The sequence below is a fragment of the Hyperoodon ampullatus genome, assembly GCF_949752795.1.
Source record: "Hyperoodon ampullatus genome assembly, chromosome: 4".
NCBI classification, from domain to species: Eukaryota; Metazoa; Chordata; class Mammalia; order Artiodactyla; family Ziphiidae; genus Hyperoodon; species Hyperoodon ampullatus.
In genome coordinates, this window is record NC_136917.1 from 6,155,014 (window position 1) to 6,178,274 (window position 23,261).

Below are 23,261 nucleotides of genomic sequence, written 5' to 3' on the forward strand. Positions count from 1 at the left end.
GCTTCAGTTAAAAACAAGAACAGCAGCAACATCACAAATGAGATAGCCTGAGAGAACAGACATAGTAGGGGATTGGGACTAAAATAGTGAGTAACAAAATTTCAAACATCTCTTCCCCTGGAATCTACCTAATATCATTTATCAGACTCATGCTATGTATAACACAACAAGTAATGAAGTTAAAAGAACAACTTAAAATAGTAAAACAAACTAGCAATTTAAGAGGTTAACCATAACTGTTTCCTACCCCAAAGGTAATAACAATGAGGAATCAAGGAATTTGGGGTCAGAGCCACAAAACTAAGGAAGAACATGACACTTCAAGATATAATAATGACAGCTTCTCTGGCATCAAGTCCTCATAGGAAAGATTCACAGCATTCAGTATCATTCACTGCCTCACCAAGAAATAGAACGAAAACAAATGAGAGGTAGGCAGTAGATGATAATGTGGAATGGTGACGATCACCATCCTCGTCTTCCTCCTCCTCCAGTTTGGCGGGCAATGTGAATGACAATTTGCCAATTAAGAAATGTAAACACATGAGGATTCAGAAACTAAACTCTAAGTTTTAGCCCCCAGTGGGCTTTCTTTGGAGTTCATTTAAGTCAAGAGCATTGTCAAGAAACAATCTCAATTATTGCCTCTTATCTATCATTATAACAACACTGGGCCTGCTGAGATGATACTTATTTCTAAAATATAAATAACAATAAAGGAACAAGGACTTGATGCAAACATAACATTCTCAGACACAAATGAATGATCTAGGGCAGAAAAATATAGGTTCCTGAATTCTGAGCCAACCTATGGAAGGACTGTATAATTCTCCATCTATTCTACCAACCAAAAGAAACACAACAAGAAAACTAAGAAATGCCAGAGTATATAATGATATTCTCAATACAAATGAAAAGAAGTCTCAAAATACGATCCACTTGGTTTCTTTCTTTAGCACAACAATAATGTATGAGTGGAATACTAAAGCTTAGGTTCATCATAACTACATTAAAAAAAAAACAAACCCAGGAAAACCCCATTAGGGTCTCATGAAAACATTTAACGTATCCCCATGTCTCAGGATACAAGTCCATAGGTTATCTGCAAAAACGCCATACATTAATTTAAAGGGAACATCTAAACAAATTGGCTCCAACAGAAATACAAATAAATGGATTAAAAACTGGCTATCTAACCGTATACAGAGAGAAATCGTAATTGGTAGTCCGTCTAGTTGGGGAGAGGTTTCCAGTTGGGTCCCACAAGGATCGATATTGGGTCCCATTTTGTTTAATATCTTTATAAAAAATCTGGAAGACAAAGTAGAGAATGTGCTAATTAAGTCGACTGATGCCACTAGATTAGAATTGGTGGTTAAAGTAAATTGGCTATAGATAAATGCTACTGGTCTCTAGAAAGACCGATGCTAACAGAGACTAGAACTTCTAAATAGTACTTTTTAATGTATCACTTACAAAATCTAGTTTCAAGCACTATAAATAAATAAATTTCAAAGATCTTAGTGCTCTGCATAACCAAAAATTTAGGTGTAATGGATAAAGACAACACAGAGACTCCAACACCCATGAATGCAGAATAAAGGATGCCCCCCTAGTAGATCTTTTCGGTGCAGCTTTATTGGGAAAACTGGTGGTTGTGGGTCTCTCAATACAGTAAGGATATTGGAGGCATTTCAGATATGCAAGAATCAAGGTGGTGAAAAGACAGAAGTAACTAAAGTCTCAAATATATGTACACCTAGTTATTGGCAGAAAAATAAAGAAGAAAACAACATAAAGCTTAAAAGAAAAAAAAGCGAGAGCTGAAAACTTGAAGGCATGAACAAGAAAAGTGGGGAAATTGATCAAGAGAAAATCCTATAAGGAAACACACACACACACACACACACACACACACACACACAAAATAGAAGAATGCAAGGTATGATAGGAGAGCTTTCCTAACACTAGAAAAAGAGACTGTAGTTTTTTAGCTACTCCTGAAAACGCTGAAGAAAAATATTCAGTAGAACTCTTACTGGTTTGAGGTTTATTTTTAAAAATCTTAGTAGTTAACAATTTAATTTGTTGCATGGAGATAACTGTGAAAGTAACAAGGCTTGTCAGCTATGGACTCGTGTGTAGACAGACGGGTGGTTTTAGGTGATGTGAACTGAATATATAGACTAATCTGGAATCAGCTTTTAAATTTTATATTATTTTTTCACTTGCTTGCACAGAGGAATGCACACTGGATAACGACTAGAAAACCTAGATCATCTCAGAAATCTTGTTAACTTTGCTATGCAACCTTGGATAGTTCACTTTCCTTCAGAGCCTTAGTTTTTCCATCAGTTAAAGGCCAGACTAAGAATTGTTTTAAGAGCTGCAGATAACTCTTGTTAAAATAAGAACTTACAGGAAACTTCATACAGGGAAGAGATTAGAAAAATGTGGAAGCATGCCTTTGAGCGACAGTGGGCTCCCACCTGGCTGGGCTTCCCATTTTCATCCCCTTTGCCCTCAGGACAGAGAACAGGTTAAAAATCACTTTAGACCATATGACATGCTGCTTCTGTCTCTAGGAAACCATCAATGGAACCAGAAAGAGTCAATCCCTCTCCTAGTGACTGATTGCTCCGGAGCATCCAACAATACTTAGTTGATTATATGTGCCTGATCTTTAAAAAAAAAAAAAAAAAAAAAAACTGTAGAATTACAGTTAAAAAGAAGGAACATTCTTGATAAGAAATAGAGTGACATTATTCATGATGCCGACACAAAAGAAAGCATTGTGCAATCAGAGCCCTCTGTGGGTCTCCTCTAACCCTTCATGCTATGTTAAAAAAAAAAAAAAAAAGGGAGCCTGGAATGTTAGATGGCTGCCTTTAAAAAATCTAATCAACATGGCTGTAAGTATTCTGGCCTAAGAAATAATTGATAAAGTTTGTAGTTGGCTTGCTATCGATTTTACAGCTAATACCTGTTGAAAAATGATTTCGTTGCTTTGACTTTAAAACTTCCAAAGTGAAACATTCCTCTGTAGGTAATACTTTTTTAGGGATAGGACTGCATCCTACATACTAGAGCAGGTAGAACGCACAAGCAAGTATTGCCAATAGGTCTGGAGACTGTAAATTTTATTTTGAAAAGTAATAATATTTATCGTTTATAATATTTTGTGAATATTTATCACTTACCTAGTGCTTATCATATACTGGGGACTATGCTATCTTCTACACTTTATCGTAACTTTATAACTTATGAGAGGAATTAACTCCATTTTACAGATGAGGAAACTAAAGGGTCAGAGAGGCTTTTTTCCCCCCTATTATCACACAACTACTAAATGGAGGGTAAATATCAAAACTGACTGACTCTAAAATATCTGTTCAGAACTACTGTGCTAAAGGATAACTCCTGATACCATGATGTTATTGCACACTGATCAAAGAAAGAAGAGACTCCACTTATGCTAAAGAGTTCTAAGAATAGGACAGGTATCTTATATTTTTCTCAAGTTTGAAATCGGAGGATTGGACTAGCGGAGAGTTTTTTAACCTCAGCAGTACTGACGTTTCAGGCTGGATAATTGTTATGGGGAGGCTGTCCAATGCACTGTAGGATGTTTAGCAGCACGGCTGGCCTCTACCCACTAGATACCAGTGGCAATCCCCTCCTCCTGGTTTTGATAATCCAAAACATCTACAGACATTGTCAATGATCCTCTGACGGGGGCGGGGGGCGCGTGGTGGCAAAATGGCCTGTGATTTGAGAACCACTGTACTAGAAGAATTCTCGTATCTTTTTAGTTCTCTCATTCTATGCTCTGAATTGTAGATCCAACTTCAGCCAAGAGGATGGGTTTTGCATCACTATGGGGTACCTGCCCAGTGAACCATTCCCTACCTCCATCTCAGTATATTGAGTTTAAAACTACCTGAAGCTCTCCAGGTTCAGTCTGCTACAAAACTGCCACTCTCTGGTACTTAAATTTATTATGTAAATGCAAATTGGTATGAAAAAATAGGGTAGATGAAAGTGAAGAGAGATCAGATGTTAAGCTAGCTTTGCTTTAGGCAATTTATTGAGACCCATTTCAAACTGCTGTCCTAGGAGATCGTTTTATTTATTCATTTTCTTTACTAAAGGTACTCTATCAGGAAAATTGTAAAATGGGTTTAAAAAGCATTCTCTATTTGACAGCCCGAGAGAGTCATAATGCTACCTTGGAATCTATTAACAGATTCCAATAAGTGAAACCTGGAGTACTGAAAGAGATTGACAACTTCCTAGACCCTGTGGTTCATTGGTTTATAAGGGCCATACTTAAAATTTGCATCATTATGAATATCATCTCCTGGGAAAGGAGTGCCTTTGATTAGAGAATAGTCCAAAATCGAATATCAGACCTATGGATATATGGAAAAATATCAGTGAGTCAGAAGCTTTCTTTGGGTTTGCTCCAAATAAAACTCAATGGCAGAGATTATTCATGGTGTGCTACCCTTGGAATTAAATTGAAGTTAGAAATATTAAAATGTAAATTCAATAATTATTGGATGGTTAACAATCCCAGATAGCTTAAAAGTATCACTATTTTCTTAGTTCCATCACTATTAACTATTTACCAAATCCAACACTATGCACTACTTTATAAACGCTATTTATGGCAGATATTAAAATAAGTCCTTGTTTTTTTTGTCTATTTTGAAGCGCCTAAATTTGCACTATGGGAAAATGCATATGTAAATATTCTGTTCAGTGCAGAAAGTTATATAACAGGAAGCCAGGTGAAGTCACATTTTGGGAGTAAAGATGGCTAGATCTATTGGAACTATTGTCGAAAGCCTCAAAATTGAGATTATAAATTTTGAATGCAAATAAGAATAATATTTGGAGAATCAAAAAAAAAATTATGATGGCCACGCATACCCCAGGACAATCAAATCAGAATTTTTGGGGATGAAACCCAGGCTTCAGTATTTTTGAATGCCTTCCTAGTCATTTAATTGAGCACCCAAAGTTGAGAACCATTGCCTTCAAGAATAAATTGGATTTACAACTGTGTAGGAATTTTTCTTTGGCTATGCCTTACTTAAGCAACATGGTAGCCTCATGTACTCAAATGCTTCAAGGATTATAAGTAGTACATGTGCAAGGCATTAAGTAATTATCTGTCACTTAAAAAGAAAGTTATTCTTTTTTTCCCTTCCACTTCTTTTTCTATCCATCTAATGACTTCAAGAACAAAGTCTCATTTTGTTGCTGGTGGGTCTTTAGCACATGTCTGTACATGCTTATTTCCTTTTTAAATCAATGAGAATGCAGAGCTCAGGCCTAGAGCCTTTATCTAGTATAACCTAAACTTAATAACATAGTTTCATTTTTATTTCTACTTAAGATTATCTTCCAGCAAGTAATACTGATTTAAGTGATATGAAATTTCCTTTTTTAAAATAAATTTAAATAAAGTGAGTAAATTTAAATAAACATAAAGTAAATAATAGTACATAATATACTCATGTATGGAAAAAGTCACAAAGGTGGTTCTCAGATGATTATGGTTTGGGCCACCCTAGTGTTAAGGTAAAGGGCATCTAAATGTTGTACCATAAATTTGGGCCCTAATTGTGCCTCCATCACTAATTATCTCTTCCCTGGCCTTTGGTTTTCTCATTTGTTAACATGGCCATGAACCTATATTGCAGGCATTCTTCTATGAGTTTAAGAAGCAAGGAGGGCTTGCCCTTTGAACTTACCTTGTTGACATCCAGACGCATCTTCTCATTGTTGGCACTGGCAGCCTTTTCAGCTGCTTTCTTTTGGCGTTGAGGTCCCCTCCCAAAAAAGATGTAGTTGACCAAAGCATATTCCAGAAGGGCCATGAAAACAAAGACAAAGCACCCCATCAGGTACATGTCAATGGCCTTCACGTAAGGGATTTTAGGGAGAGTTTCCCGGAGGTGGGTATTGATAGTGGTCATTGTTAGCACAGTTGTAATTCCTGTGAAAAATGAGAGAGTTAGAGTAATAATGTTTGTATTTCCTTTCTGCTTTCATCATAGCTGGAAAGGTTAACTGTATTCTTTTACTTGTTTATAGATAGAGCAAAATATATACCAGGCACTTATTATATAGCAGCCCTGTGATAGGCCCTGGCGATATGCATAAATCATTAATTTATAGTAAACATTAATCATTTGGGGGGCATTTCCTTTAATTACATTTTTATATTTATAGTTATGTATCTAGTGGGGGAATAGAGATGTGAATTAAATGCTATGATAGACATGTGTATAAGGTGAAAGTTGAGAATATGGAGAAGATCCTAGTTTAACCCATGATGTGGCAGGGAAGAGATCAAGAAATACAGACTTTGGAGCTGAGTCCTGAAGAATGAGTGGGAGTTACCCAGGCAAACAAAACCTGGAGGTCAAAAGTGATAGTAGACCTAAGGGCATTGGTGGTGGAGAGAGTTTATTTATTTATTTTTAAAATAAATTTATTTATTTATTATTTTTTGCTGTGTTTGGTCTTTGTTGCTATGCACGGCCTTTCTCTAGTTGTGGAGAGCAGGTGCTTCTCTGTTGCCGTGTGCAGGCTTCTCATTGTGGTGGCTTCTCTTGTTGCGGAGCACGGGCTCTAGGCTCACGGGCTTCAGTAGTTGTGCCTCGCGGGCTCTAGAGCAGGCTCAGTAATTGTGGTGCACGGGCTTGTGGGATCTTCCCGGACCAGGGCTCGAATCCATGTCCCCTGCATTGGCAGGCGGATTCTTAACCACTGTGCCACCATGGAAGCCCGAGAGAGTTTTTTTAAAGGGGTGCTTTGTTGGGGTGAAAGTACACAGCCCATCAAAAGAATCTCAAGAAACTCAGTGTGGATACATTATAGGATATGATGGGAAGAATGATGAGGAAAGTGGAGATTAAGGGCTGCATAATGGAAAGTTACATATACAGAGCCTAATGCAGAACTTGAACTTAAAATTGAAGGCAATGTGAGGCCACTGACCAGCTTCCAGTAGGGAGGTATCAGGGACAAACTGTGTTCAGGACGATCATGAGGGTAAGCATGCAAGACAGGAAGCAGAATACCAGCTGAGAGTTTTTCAGAATAAGTAAGTGACGAAGGGGAAATAAATTAAAATCACTGTAAAAGTACTGAAATCAAAGAATGCATTAAACAGATGACATGAACAATGATTGCAAAAAATATGGAAACTAGAGGTGGCGAGTAACAGAGAAGCAGCTGTCTAGCCTTCGTGTTTCTGGGTTGGGAATGGAGGCACATAATGCACAGATAAATAATATAGAAGTATTACAAGACTCTATGGGAAATGCCACACTATGGCAGGTTATTACTATTAGTCCAGCTGAGGGAACATCTCCGACAGTGGGGAGTAGTTTCCCCAAAGCTGTAATTGAAGGGATAGACAGAGATATGCTGGGTAAAAGCACTGGGAGTCCAGAGTCCTGAGTTTGATAAGGTCCAGCTTTGTAGGAAAAGAGTGATGTGAAAACAGAGCTCCGAGGTCAAGATCACACAGATGGGACGTTGCAGAGTCAAAATTTGAACTGGGGTCTCTCTGACTCAGAAACCTGTGTCCTTAAACACTACCCAACAACACAGACCAAAACTTAATTTTCAATTCTATTTTTTTAGGAACATATGTTTTCTGATTTAATTTTTCCTCTCTAATAAGATCATAATTTTTGCCTTGCTTTTCTATATGCTCATGAAACAGATACAGAAAAAATAAATTTGAGCATCCAATTCTGAGCATGGCCAAAATAACTATGGTTATACTTTAGATCTAGGTATTTTATAATTCTCACATCTTTTCTATATTAGTCATTTTGACACATTTTCCAATTTTACTTTTCTCTTCATTATTTCATCTAGAGCTTATCTTGTATGACATGAATATTACATGTATATTATAAAACTGACAACACTGACTTTACTATTTATCTAAATCTCATGTTAAGGTGTTTCCGACCTAGTAATCAACTGCTCACATAAAAGACATTTGACAAATTTCTTTCAAAAAGTAAATAACATGTATTATTCCTGTAATAGGCATCAAATTGATAACAGATTTTCATTTTGGAATAACAGGATATTTACAAATTCCATTCATTATTTTATTCAGCAGCTATTTACTGGACACCATTCACTGTGTGAGACACTACAAATATAATGGAAGCAAAATTAGATATGGACCTTCCTCCAAGGTATCTTCAGTACCATGAGGAAAAATAACATCACAAACCAAATAAATATAAATTATAACTGTGGTTGGTCTCCAAGGTTGGTCTACAGTATTTTAAGAGAATATATCACAGGGGACTTGACTCAGTCCAGGAGGTAATTAATTCTCCTTCCATCCCTGAACCACCACAATCTAATCTCAACACAGCAGCCAAAGTTATCCCTTTGTATCTGAAATCATGTCACTTCTTTGCTCAGTGTTGCTCTAATTGCACTCAGAATAAAAGCAAAACTTTTATTATGGCCCCTGGACCATTTCATCATCTTTTAGTCCCCTCTCCCTGACATTATCTCTACTCCTGAACTCACCCTGCATCTGCCTTACAGGCCACCTTGCTCACTTTCTTGGCATGTTTCTACCTGAGGGCCTTTTCATCAAGCTGGAATATTCTCATCCAGACATTTATGTGACTCGATCTTCTTCAAGTCTTTATCCATTGGCAATCAATGAAGTCTACCCTGATTATTCTAAACTGTACCCCTAGTATACCCACCCCCTTACCTTGTTTATTTCCACTCTACAGGTTTACCATATTATATAATTCTGATGTTAAATGCAAAATAAATTTATTTTTTACCTTTTATTGCTAGAACATAACTTCCAGAAGGACACTGGCTTTATCTCCAGTGTCCAGTATGTTTGACACATAGTAGGTGTTCAAAAAAATTTTGTTGTATGAATAATGACTTTGCTAAGGAATCAATGATTTAATTGAGATATACTGGTGAAGCACTTAACTCAAAATTTAAAGGGATTAGTCAGAATTCAGAAAAATAAAGATTGTATAAAAGGTCATAAATTTACTATATCTGGAGTTAGCAACATAAAAATGTTCATGAAATACAATTTATTCTCCTCCTCTGGTGTTATGATGGAAAAACAGCATGCATAAGATAAGTGATGCCATGGATGATTTCCCAATATTCTTACTTTGTTGTCTCCTGCCCTCTGCCATGCTATCCCAAAATCTTAGTTAAGACTTCAGAATTCTTTCTGCTCATTGATTAGTTGCACATTTCATTTCTTTGTTTCTTGTTCAGAATAAAATAAAAAAATAAAAAAAAGATGGAAGAGAGCTCTTCCCAGGTAAGGAAACACAGATAAAAACTGAACAATTATCTAGCAATATTACATGAACTATGCTTCAATAAAAATATAAAGCTGATGGGACTAATTTCATTACCGACAGCTACATAGTTAACTAATTTTGACATGAAAGAGTTTTAATTTGTGTTTAACTAATTTAACGCTGAATCAGATCACCCAACGTCTCATAGCCAAATTCTTATAATGTGTGCAGTCCGGTCTCGTCACGCATCGCAAATTCGAGGGTAAGGAAAGTGAATGCGCACTCACACACACACACAGGCACACTCCACAAGCAGTCAGATTGATGCCTACCTAATGCCACTCTTGCAGCTGAAGCATCGTAATTAATCCAGAAGGAGACCCAGGAGAGGATAGTGATCAAGATAGATGGCATGTATGTTTGCAGGATAAAGTAACCAATGTTTCTCTTAAGCTTAAAGCTGAGGGACAACCTGGGATAGGAGCCTAGAAAGACAATTTTAAAACGTCATCGTTATCAATCTGTATTTATAGGATACTTTTCTTTAAAGGCCCATAAACAGTTTGTATATCTTTCCTAAACTCAATTTTAGCTCCTGGTGAAGGGCACATTCTTCTGCAAAAGTGGTCTGAGAAAACAGGGCTTTTAATTAGCAGGACTTACTCAGTGTTAAATGTATTCCACACTCATCAGTAATTGAAAGAATTCCAGCTCTTCCCTCCTCAGCCTTCTACACTGAATCAAAGGTTCTCATTCTCTGCAACTGTGATGACAAGACAATTTGACACAGTCCCTTTGTTCCCCCTTTAATTGTTTCTCAGCAAGTCCATCCTGTATATTTTTGTATATAAGAATAAGGCTGCAAACTCTGATTATAGGGAAAGAAATCTCTTCACAAGCCCCAGGATGCATTTTAAGGCGAGGATCAGTGGCGAGGCTGCAGTTAGTGCAGCAAATCCCTGAAATTTTGTGAAGGTTTTCATGTGTATGCAGTATTTTTTCTAATTTCATTGCTTCCATCAAAGTTTTAAAAGGATTCCTGACCCACCGAAAGGTGGAGAGTCACTTTTCCTGAGCAATGTTTGTGGGAGATATAATTAAGGATCAGATTCTTGAAGCTGGGTCTTTTGATGGTGGGGACCTGGGGAATTACATTTTAAATGAGATATGTAACAGAATACCGTCTTATAACCTAAAAGAGTCACATTGATAAATAGTGTGTGTGTGTGTGTGTGTGTGTGTGTGTGTGCAGGGGGGATATTCTTACTAACTGAAAGCCTTGTCTAGCCCTCTTGGACTGAAGCAAGTATATTAATATTAAAGTAAAAATATTTTAAGTAGAAACTCATTTCCATAGTGTCTCAGGGGTTCAAAGAAACTCAAACCTAGGAAAAGTTTCTGTTGTTTTTTTTGCAAAGCTGGAGGCTATTTTGTATTCTTGCTTGAAGTAGTTTTCAGGGACAGGAAGTACCTGAGTCCTTAGCAGACAATTCAAAATCTACAGTTACTGTATTAGCTATTTCTGTGCTTGGGGAATTCATTTCAATAAGAAAAATATAAAGAGGGATATTCCTGTGGACTTATTATTTTTCTTTTAATGAGTATGGAGCAAATTACTGCATTCCTGGGCTTTTTTGTTAAAAAATCTGTGCTGATGAAAACAAGTCTGACCTCAATACTGGAAGAATAAGAATGGTAAAGGTATCTGGATAATCTCAACATCTGGAAAAGATTTTAGCTCCAAAACAGTAGGTAAGGCTACGTAAAGAATGTCCTACCCTTTGAGAAAAATGTGAAGTCCTTCCACCCTACTGTGTTTAGAGAATTTCACTGTGGTCAGACTTGAGTGAACTATGACCTGCCTGTCCTCAGCATGTTTCAAAGAATTATGATAGTACGTGAGAGACATTTGCTATGCTGGGGGTGCCTTCTTGAAAGTAAATGGATGGGTTCCAAATGGGCTTGCTGGGGAACTGAGCATTTTCAGCAGATCTAAGTCTTCCAGAGTCCCCATCCTTCCCTGGGACCTGATCCTGATATAAGTGAACCCTTTGGGCAAAATATAATAAAGCCCCTTTTCTCTTAACTATTTGCCCTGATACAAACCTGTGGAAAAAACAACCTTCTTGGTGATAAGTTTATAATCTACAATAGAGAACTGTGGAAGTTCAATCTTGGTTACTCCTGTTACTGCGTTATCATCCCCACGCCAGTAAAACTCAATGTCATCAGTTGTATATCCATCTGTAAAAGGAAACACACAAACACATATACAGATACACAAAACAAAAGACAAACAAAATAGAAAAAAATAACTGTTTAGGAAATGAACTGTATAAACGATAATAGCTACAGCTAAAGGTTATTATGTGTTAGGTATCACGCCAAGCACCTTAAGTATATTACTATCTTTAATCCTCACAATAATCCCATTGGGGAAGTATAATTAGGCTCACATGAGGCAACAAAGGCTTAGAGAAATTAACAGCTTATATTAAGTCTTGTAACTAGGAAGTGGTATCATTGGGACTTGAACCTAGGTTTATCTGATTATGAATCTCATTCTCTCAAACAGCATCACATTATCACATAACCCTGGATTGTACTCTAAGAGAAGACAAAAGAAGAGAAAAATCATTTAAGTTATCAATACAGCATTAAATGGTACTAAACCCTCCCCCTGCCAATACAAAATATCTGAATAACAAAATATTTGGATTTCAAGTTGGAAGAGAAGTGATTATGAAGAAGCGAGTCATTAATTTTTTAACATTCATAGACATGATCTCCAAATTTGATTTTGCAGCATATCTAACCCCCCAAAAAATGCCCTAAAAATTCAAAACAACATAATTTCCAGCAGTTTTAAGGAGTAAGTACAAATGTAGAGTGTACACCGCAAATGCACAGTGCATTTAGGGGGTCTGGCTCCATTCATCCAACAATTACTTATGAGCACCTACTATGCTTGTCAGTGCACTTGCTGGGGATAGGACTCTGCACAATAAAAACATGACCTCTGTTATAATGATCCTTTCAATCCATGGGGTAGAGTGGGACAAACACATGTATTCTAATTAGTAAGCACACATATAACTGCAGTGAATAAACACATATTATATTGCAAACAATGCTGTACAGGGAAACAAGCAATGAAATCCAGAGAATACCAGTATTTGACAAACTCACTCAGCCCGCACAAATCCCCCCAAAAGCATTCGTTATATTTGTATATCACATTTATCTCTTCAAAGAACATTTGCACACAGCTGAATCTTTACGAGACTAGGAGGCAGGCAGCACAGAGAGTCTCCCCCAATTTCAAAAGCAATAAAACAGATGAGAAAACTGCTTAAGTTTCTGTCTTTTGACATGTAACTAGTTAGCATAACACTGAGGATTTGAACATCAATTTTTTTGATTCTTAGCTCTTGTGATTTCCAAAAACAACATTTCTTCCAAAGAGAGAAAGTCAAATCTCCAAAAAAGTGGAAGCAAATTATTTTTCAAGGAACTACAATACCCTCAATTTGAGAATCTATATCAACCATAGCATAGCTCAGGCATTGTCATAACTTTTCTAGAAATCTGAAGTCTTCTTTATTCAAAAGAGTAGCCATCTTTATCTGATAATAGATATAGAGTTTTTTGGAAGAGTTTTTGAGAACTTGAACTTGCAGTTTCCTAACAATAGGCTTTTGGATAATAGCTAATGATTTTCAAAAGAGTTATTTACTTGCAAACATCATAAATTATAATAAAGATGGTGGAGTTTAAATAGATTATATACCACCAACATTTTTATTAGCATGATCTCATTTAGAGCCTTTGTTTTGTTAGAGAATGTCTTTCTTCATGTAAAACTAGATTTAAAAGTAAATTACTCTTGGTTTTAAAGGAAACCCCAGGTATTAAGTGAATGACACAGCAAGCTCATTCTCAGATAAGAGCTCTCACTCCTTATTAATCTACTCCATTACTATTCGCTACCTAAACCTAAGAACTCAGGTGTCTGTCCCAAAGTATAACTGCTCTTTTTCTAAGATGGCAACTTTCTTAATGTGGCCATGGGAACTCTCATAGTCCAGAACTTCAACTCAAATTGAGTCCCATTTGTCACTGGTTATCTGTACACATCTCTCAGTTATGAAATTGTTTAGAGTCAATGACAACCTCACCTTTCATAAAGCAGTTTAAAATAACAAAAGAGGGTAAACTTACTCCTAGAATCAAGCTAGATATTTAGAAATGTATTGTAAAATTCAATCTGTATATAAACAAAAAAAGGTATTTATGAAACAAGGAGGCAATAGTTTTCTAGAATGCAGCCATCTTTGGAAGAAGAGAACGAGGGAAAAGTCAACTCACTACTGCTAATAGAGGACTAAGTATAAACTAGTGAAGAGTGTGTTTCTGGTCCTCCAGCTTCCTTTCCTCAGTATTTAACTTCTTTGGTTCATCACTACAAATCTTGTAACAGAAGCTCTCTGTAGGCAGAAGCATGGGAATATCAATGGCATTTCAATGCAGCTGTAGAGGAGATGCCTAATGGGTGTTTAATAGGTAGAAACATTATAATAAAATACAGACTTTTGTCAAAAAGCCAGATATTTAACACAGTGCTTGCTAGACAATACCTGGCAGAGAATAGGTACTTGGGATAAATTATTGAATTAATACAACAATTATTTAATATACATGTGGATTTGGACAATGGTTGTTTATCCAGATGCTTGGCAATGTGAAGGTATTCATCATGTTAATATCTCTGTCTCTTGCTCCTAGCACAGTACCTGGCACATAGTTGGCATTAAATAAATATCTTCTGAGTGAATTCAAAAAAATTCACCCAATGATAACATAACCCTTGAGAATAATCCAAAAATCCTTCATTATATATTTTTCCTTATGTATTAGTTGGGCAAGTTACCTAAACTCTCTGTCCTCCATTTTGTCATCTGAAAATTAGGATAATAATAGTAATAGCTACTTCACAGAGCAGTTATGCAAGAAAAATAAGTTGTTCCCTGTAAAATACTTTAGAAAAGTAACTGGTAGATAGTGCTCAAAAAGGTTAGCTAATACTTTCTTTTTAAATAAGAATTATTTACCATTGCAACAAAAACAATAAACCACCTAGGAATAAACTTACCTAAGGAGACAAAAGACCTGTATGCAGAAAACTATAAAACACTGATGAAAGAAATTAATGATGATACAAATAGATGGAGAGATATACTATGTACTTGGACTTCAAGAATCAACATTGTGAAAATGACTCTACTACCCAAAGCAATCTACAGATTCAATGCAATCCCTATCAAATTACCAATGGCATTTTTTACAGAACTACAAAAAAAAAAATCTTAAAATTTGTATGGAGACACAAAAGACCCTGAATAGCCAAAGCAATCTTGAGAAAGAAAAATGGAGCTAGAGGAATTGGGCTCCCAGACTACAGACTATACTACAAAGCTACAGTCATCAAGACAGTATGGTACTGGCACAAAAACAGAAAGATAGATCAACGGAACAGGATAGAGAGCCCAGAGATAAACCCCCCACACATATCACCTTATCTTTGACACAGGAGGCAAGAATATACAATGGAGAAAGGACAGTCTCTTCAATAAGTGGTGCTGGGAAAACTGGACAGCTACATGTAAAAGAATGAAATTAGAACACTCCTAAATGCCACACACAAAAATAAACTCAAAATGGATTAAAGATCTAAATGTAAGGCTAGACACTATAAAACTCTTAGAGGAAAACATAGGCAGAACACTCTATGTCATAAATAACAGCAAGATCCTTTCTGACCCACATCCTAGAGAAATGGAAATAAAAACAAAAATAAACAAATGGGACCTAATGAAACTTCAAAGCTTTTGCACAGCAAAGGAAACCATAACCAGGATGAAAAGACAACCCTCAGAATGGGAGAAAATAATTGCAAATAAAGCAACTGACAAAGGATTAATCTCCAAAATTTACAAGCAGCTCATGCAGCTCAATAACAAAAAAACAAATAACCCAATCCAAAAATGGGCAGAAGATCTAAATAGACATTTGTCCAAAGAAGATAAACAGATTGCCAACAAACACATGAAAGAATGCTCAACAACATTAATCATTAGAGAAATGCAGATCAAAACTACAATGAGATATCATCTTACACCAGTCAGAACAGCCATCATCAAAAAATCTATAAGCAATAAATGCTAGAGAGGGTGTGGGGAAAAGGGAACCGTCTTGAATTGTTGGTAGTAATGTAAATTGATACAGCCACTATGAAGAATAGTATGGAGGTTCCTTAAAAAACTAAAAATAGAACTAGCATTCGACCCAGCAATCCCACTACTGGGCCTATACCCTGAGAAAACCATAATTCAAAAAGAGTCATGTACCACAATGTTCGTTGCAGCTCTACTTACAATAGCCAGGACATGGAAGCAACCTAAGTGTCCATCGACAGAAGAATGGATAAAGAAGATGTGGCACACATATACAATGGAATATTACTCAGCCATAAAAAGAAACGAAATTGAGTTATTTGTAGTGAGGTGGATGGACCATAGCATCTCTCATACAGAGTGAAGTAAGTCAGAAAGAGAAAAACAAATACCGTATGCTAACACATATATATGGAATCTAAAAAAAAAAAAAAAAAAAGATCATGAAGAACCTAGGGCTAGGACGGGAATAAAGACACAGACCTACTAGAGAATGGAGTTGACCACATGGGGAGGGGGAAGGGTAAGCTGGGACAAAGTGAGAGACTGGGATGGACATATATGCACTACCAAATGTAAAACCGATAGCTAGTGGAAAGCAGCTGCATAGCACAGGGAGATCAGCTTGGTGCTTTGTGACCACCTAGAGGGGTGGGATAGGGAGGGTGGGAGGGAGGGAGATGCAAGAGGGAAGAGATAAGGGGATATAAGTATATGTATAGCTGATTCACTTTGTTATAAAGCAGAAACTAATACACCATTGTAAAACAATTATATTCCAATAAAGATGTTTAAAAAAATCCTATGATAAACTGTAATGGAAAAGAATATATATAAAAAGAATGTATTATATATATATATATGTGTGTATGTGTGTGTGTGTGTGCGTGTGTGTAACTGAATCACTTTGCTGTATAGCAGGAACTAACATTGTAAATCAACTATACTTCAATAAAAAAAATTAAGAAAACAAACAAAACAAAACAAAAAGAATCTGCCTGCCTATGCTGGGCACACAGGTTCGATCCCTGGTCCGGGAAGATCCCACATGTTGTGGAGCAACTAAGCCCATGTGCCACAACTACTGAGCCTGTGCTCTAGAGCCCGTGAGCCACAACTACTGAAGCCGATGCATCTAGAATCTGTGCTCTGCAACAAGAGAAGCCGCTGCAATGAGAAGCCTGCGCACCCCAACAAAAAGTAGCTGAGTAGCCCCCACTTGCCACAACTAGAGAAAGCCACACACAGCAATGAAGACCCAAAACAGCCAAAAATAATTAATTAATTAATTTTAAAAATAAATAAAATAAAAAATAGAGAAATGCAAATCAAAACTACAATGAGGTATCACCTCACACCGGTCAGAATGGTCATCATCAGAGAATCTACTAACAATAAATGCTGGAGAGGGTGTGGAGAAAAGGGAACCCTCTTGCACCATTCGTTGGAATGTAAATTGATACAGCCACTATAGAGTACAGTATGGAGGTTCCTTAAAAAACTAAAAATAGACCTACCATATGACCCAGCAATCTCACCACTGGGCATATACCCTGAGAAAACCATAATTCAAAAAGATGCGTGTATACCAATGTTCACTACAGCACTATTCACAATAGCCAGGACATGGAAACAACCTAAATGTCCATCAACAGACGAATGGATAAAGAAGATGTGGTACATATATATAATGGAATATTACTCAGCCATAAAAAAATGAAATGGGGTCATATGTTGAGATGTGGATGGACCTAGAGTCTGTCATACAGAGTGAAGTAAGTCAGAAAGGGAAAAACAAATATAGTATGTTAATGCATATACATGGAATCTAGAAAAATGGTACAGATGAACCTTATTTGCAGTGCAGGAATAGAAAGGCAGACGTAGAGAACAGACGTGTGGACATGGGGAGGCGGAAGGGGAGGGTGGGATGAATTGGGAGATTAGGTTTGACATAAATACACTACCGTGTGTTAAACAGATAGCTAATGGGGACCTGCTGTACAGGGAGGTCAGCTGGGTGCTCTGTGATGGCCTAGTTGGGTGGGATGGGGGTGAGGGAGGGAAGTCCAAGAGGGAGGGGATATGTGTATGCATATGGCTGATTCAGTTCGCTGTGCAGCAGCAACTAACACAACATTATAAAGCAATTATACTCCAAATTAAAAAAAAAACACATTTGAAGTTTATTTTTATGCCTATGATTGTGGAATCTGACACAATGGAGCAGGATATTGTATATGCTCCTTGGCTACTGCTGGTTTTAAAAACCTCAGTCTTCTTGAATTCACTTTGGGTTAACCAAGGATAGAATGCTGCAAGTGGAAAGCAAGTATATGCTCTTGCATCATCAATTCCTGTAGATGAAAGACCAACAATCCATAACAGTGCCAGGGTGGTCAAGTTCAAAAGCCAGCTCAATATACTGTGTAGGATTAGCTGAAAGCAGACCTCGTTTTCTTCTTTGAATTTTCTCTCAAGGAATATTTAGCGGTCTCTCAATGTAATTAAAAAATAAAACATATGCAAATACATATGACCTGACTTTACATCTGTCATAATAATAATGAGTAAAAAATAATTAGATATCTTTTAAAAGGTATCGGGAGGAGATGCACTGAAGCTCCTCATTAATGTCTTGCAAAATAAATGCATCTTTTATATGTTATTCATGGGATTCCAGAAACTGAGTGATTAAATTATACTGTATTGTTATCATTAAAAACATAACCCACATCAATTCAATTGGCCTATGAATAAACCAAAACACAAATTTATTGGAATTTACCTGGAGGAATTAAAACTGCCTGAAATGTTACAAAACCCTGATCAGGAAGGATAAATATGTAAATTTATAAATCTGTATAAGACACAAATGATAGATATTGGTAAATACATGTACTATATGAGATCTAAGGAGCAAAAATGCCATTTTAAAAACATTCACATAATAACTGAACAGATTCTCACAGCTGTTATGTATCTTATTACATAACATGGCATTTAAACAAGTTTTTTTCTCACTTTAGTGATAGTTTACGTTTGTTATCTAAGTAAATGTTACATTTTAGAAGAATATTACTATGCAAAAAATATGAACCTGTAACAAGATATTAAATAGGGGAGGCCGATGAGAACATTTAGAAGAATTAACTGAATTATCAATGCTACCATATTTTTTCCTAGTGGAAAATTAAAGTGACTTATTATTCTCCTGTTACTTATTTACACTTTGCTCCTCAATTGGACTGTTAAATGTTCTCTGGTAGTTATCCATTTTCTGTCTCCCATTGTATCAACATAGCAATAGTAACATAGTATAACTGACCTTTAAACAACATGGTTTGAACTGCATGGGCCCACTCATACAAGGATTTTTTTCAATAGGAAATACTACAGTACTACACGATCCACGGTTGGTTGAATCCATGGATGTGGAACTGTGGATGCAGAAGAACGTGGGTATGGAGAGCTGACTATCAATTAGAAGGGGATTTTCGACTGAGTTGATGGTTGGGCCCCTAACAGCTACATTGTTCAATGGTCAACTGTATTGCCATTTACAATAAGAACAAGAATGCAAACATTTTTTTCATGACAAACTCAGTGACCACGATTAGAAGCCTCCACAATCAGAATGGACTCCACTCCATGAAGAGGCCTGTATGTAAGTGCAAAGGTGCAAGACTGAGTACAGTCAATGCCAATTAAAGTTACAGGGATTTTTCAAGAGGGAGAGAGAGAAACTCACTTGTCAGCCATGACTCTTTAAATTCAGCAATGAAAGTGTTCCAAAGACACTCTGAGTGATTGCTCTGACTCCTGAATTGTGTCTTATTCTTCACTCTGCTCTTTAAGATGGACTGCTAGACACAAATGTTCTGCTGTCAAATCATTTCTAGGCCTCGAGCAGCCCCAAATAATTGGTCTAGGATGGGTCAGACTTGATTACCTAGTGGCATCTTAGTGAGGACACCATCAAGTCATGGCCCAGAATTCGTCCCACATCAAAGATAATCTATCTTTTTGTGCTATTACTGTTTTCAAATTCAAATTGTATGATGTAAGAGAACAGGAAACTGATCACAATCAAGCAAATGTTAGATATTGTACCTTAAAGATCATTTCTTTATTTGGATTTCAATGCAAAACTTAGTATTTATTGTCTCTGGATGGGAGCAGGGTGAACTGGTAGCCCTTTCTGCCAGTTTAGCTCTGTGAAGTGTTTCTTATGATTTCTTGTGATTGGAGAGCTGAAGCAATTAAAATAATGGTCCAGGTAAGAGAAACCAACTGAAAAAAATAATAATAGGCAAAAAGAGCCACAACAACCATAACAGTAGCTATGGTTTACAAAGCCCTTCTGTGTCAGGCATTGCCTTAAACTCTATATGGTTTTGTCTTGAAAGGAGAACTAGACTGGGTTATGGCTACCAGGATTCCTCTCCTCCACCCAACCCTGCTTTTTCCATATGCATGAGCCCTAAATCCTGAAGTAATATAGAAAAGTAAGAGAACTTTTAGCTGAAAAAAAAAAAAAAAAAAAAAAAAGGCTGGTGCTTCTCAAATTTAATATGCACAGAAATCACCCGGAAACCTTGTTAAAATGCAAACACTGATTAAGTAGGTAGAGCCTGAGATTCTGTATTTCTAATAACCTCCCATGTAGGAAGGATGCTGTTTGTCCACGTACCATCCTCTGGATAGCAAGTGATCAGGAGATTTTATAGAGCAAAAGTCATTTGCCTTGCCATGGGAGTCAGGAAAGGCATGTTTGATATCTATCCTGACCCAGAGAAGAAGAATGTTTCTTCTGAATAAAGGTTTTATAGCTCCAAAATTAAAATATCTTCTCCCAGTTCTGTCTCTCTCATAAGGAACAAGAGGAGATGTTTCTGATGCTGCCAGTATCCAGGGGTCTGGTTTTCTTTAATAATCGAAGACCTATGCTCACCAATAAAGCAATAATAGAAGAGAAAAGGGAGATGGGGCTACCTCTAAAAGTTTTCTGCAAATTTGTATTCATTCAAGTTTTATTTGAATATTTAATGATATTCGGACTAAGAAGATTCCACTCTAGCATCAGATGTCTGCATCTTTTATTTATTTTCCTCAATAGACTAGTCAACAACCTTTTAGGTTTCCCCCCTTCCTCTAATCTACACTAAACATGCTGCTATTATTACTTTGTTTACAAACAGGTTGATAATGCTACTTCCATGCCTTAAAAAAATATATGGAGAACTTTTTGATGGGCTTCCCAGTAGATTCAGAATTAAATGCAAATTCTTTGGTCAGGCATTCAAAACTCTATCTTGCAGCCTCATCTTCTGTTATACTTCTTCCTCTTTTAAAGCTTCTATCTTCTGCCCACAGTCTTTAGTAACCCTTTGACCTCCAGGCCTTGGTTCAAATTATTTAAGTTACTTGAAATAGTTTTACCTCCCACATCATATTTCTGTACCCTTTCAGGCCTCGTCTCAGCTTTCACCTTTCCCAGGACACGTCTCGTCTTCCTTCAGTGGGGATCCCTTTCTTTCCTACCCTGAGGTTTCCACAGCACTGTGCTGGAATCCCTGCTCATCGACCAGTTTTGCAATAGAGGATTTGTGAATGTGTTGGTCTCAGCCACTAGAAAATGCTGGAGGCTGAAGAACTATATCTGATAACTTCTCTGTAGCCCCTCTCCTCCTTAATATAGGTAAGACCTTAATACAGGTCTTACCAAGGGTGGCACTTGTACAAGCTTGCTGAACTGAACTGTCAACATGCTACCCAATAGCTGTGGTTCATCAGATCCCTGCTCCCTTTGAGTGCAGTGAACAGATGCCATTTGCGGAATTGCAAGGTAGAAAAATTGCAAACCTGAACGTTATTTATGTCTTGGGATGTGTTATTCCCATGCACCAGGCTCAAAATCGTTAAAAAAGGCAGTGCTATTGGTACCACTCCATAAAAGGGAGCTACCAAGTTAAAGCAAAGGCCCTGTGTTGAAAAAAACCCTGACATTGCTGATTTCTTTGTTTAACATCTTTATTGGAGTATAATTGCTTTACAATGGTGTGTTAGTTTCTGCTGTATAACAAAATGAATCAGCTATACATATACAAATATCCCCATATCCCCTCCCTCTTGCGTCTCCCTCCTACCCTCCATATCCCACCCCCCTAGGTGGGCACAAAGCGCCGAGCTGATCTCCCTGTGCTATGCAGCTGTTTCCAGCTAGCTATCTATTTTACATTTGGTAGTGTATATATGTCCATACCACTCTCTCACTTCATCCCAGCTTACCCTTCACCATCCCCGTGCCCTCAAGTCCATTCTCTATGTCTGCATCTTTATTCCTGTCCTATTCCTTTTTAGATTCCATATATATATATGTGTGTTAGCTTAGGGTATTTGTTTCCTCCTTCTGACTTACTTCACTCTGTATAACAGACTGTAGGTCTATCCATCTCACTTCAAATAACTTAATTTTTTTCTTTTTATATGTGCCACATCTTCTTTATCCATTCGTCTATTGATGGACACTTCAGTTGCTTCCATGTCTTGGCTACTGTAAATAGAGTGGCAGTGAACAACGTGGTACATGACTCTTTTTGAATTATGGTTTTCTCAGGGTATACGCCCAGTAGTGGGATTGCTGGGTCATACAGTAGCTCTGTTTTTAGTTTTTTAAGGAACCTCCATACTGTTCTCCATAGTGGCTGTATCAATTGACATTCCCACCAACAGTGCAAGAGGGTTCCTTTTTCTCCACACCCTCTCCAGCATTTATTGTTTGTAGATTTTTTGATGATGGCCATTCTAACTGGTGTGAGGTGATACCTCATTGTAGTTTTGATCTGCATTTCTCTGATGATTAGTGATGTTGAGCATCCTTTGATGTGTTTGTTGGCAATCAGTATATCTTCTTTGGAGAAATGTCTATTTAGGTCTTCTGCCCATTTTTGGATTGGTTTGTTTGTTTTCTTGATATTAAACTGCATGAACTACTTGTAAATTTTGGAGATTAATCCTTTGTCAGTTGCTTCGTTTGCAAACATTTTCTCCCATTCTGAAGGTTGTCTTTTTCTATTGTTTATGGTTTCCTTTGCTGTGCGAAAGCTTTTAAGTTTCTTTAGGTCTGATTTGTTTACTTTTGTTTTTATTTCCCTTTCTCTAGGAGGTGAGTCAAAAAGGATCTTGCTGTGATTTATGTCATAGAGTGTTCTGCCTATGTTATGTTCTAAGAGTTTTATAGTGCCTGCCATTACATATAGGTCTTTAATCTATTTTGAGTTTATTTTTGTGTATGGTGTTAGGGAGTGTTCTAATTTCATTCTTTTACATATAGCTGTCCAGTATTCCCAGCACCACTTAATGAAGAGGCTCTCTTTTCTCCATTGTATATTCTTGCCTCCTTTATCAAAGATAAGGTGATCATATGTGCGTGGGTTTATCTCTGGGTTTTCTATCTGGTTCCATTGATCTATATTTCTGTTTTTGGGCCAGAACCATACTGTCTTGATGACTGGAGCTTTGTAGTATAGTCTTAAGTGAGGGAGCCTGATTCCTCCAGCTCCATTTTTCTTTCTCAAGATTGTTTTGGCTATTTGGGGTCTTTTGTGCTTCCATACAAATTGCAAAATTTTTTGTTCTAGCTCTGTGAAAAATGCCACTGGTAGTTTCATAGGGATTGTGT

At 37.0% G+C, this 23,261-nt stretch overlaps 1 protein-coding gene across 2 annotated transcripts in view; it reads right to left on the reverse strand.

Annotated features, from left to right (window-relative positions):
* Nucleotides 1–23,261, reverse strand: part of GABRB2 (gamma-aminobutyric acid type A receptor subunit beta2) — a gene marked incomplete at both ends in the record, with an annotated part of 285,391 nt that overhangs the window by 42,910 nt on the left and 219,220 nt on the right. Inside the window, 4 exons of one of the 2 annotated variants that reach the window (XM_079702367.1) lie at nt 1,198–1,311; nt 5,763–6,007; nt 9,677–9,829; nt 11,451–11,588. In XM_079702367.1, coding sequence (XP_079558493.1) covers nt 1,198–1,311; nt 5,763–6,007; nt 9,677–9,829; nt 11,451–11,588 — 650 coding nt within the window. The remainder of the gene's footprint in view (nt 1–1,197; nt 1,312–5,762; nt 6,008–9,676; nt 9,830–11,450; nt 11,589–23,261) is intronic. The other variant, XM_079702368.1, reaches the window with a different exon arrangement.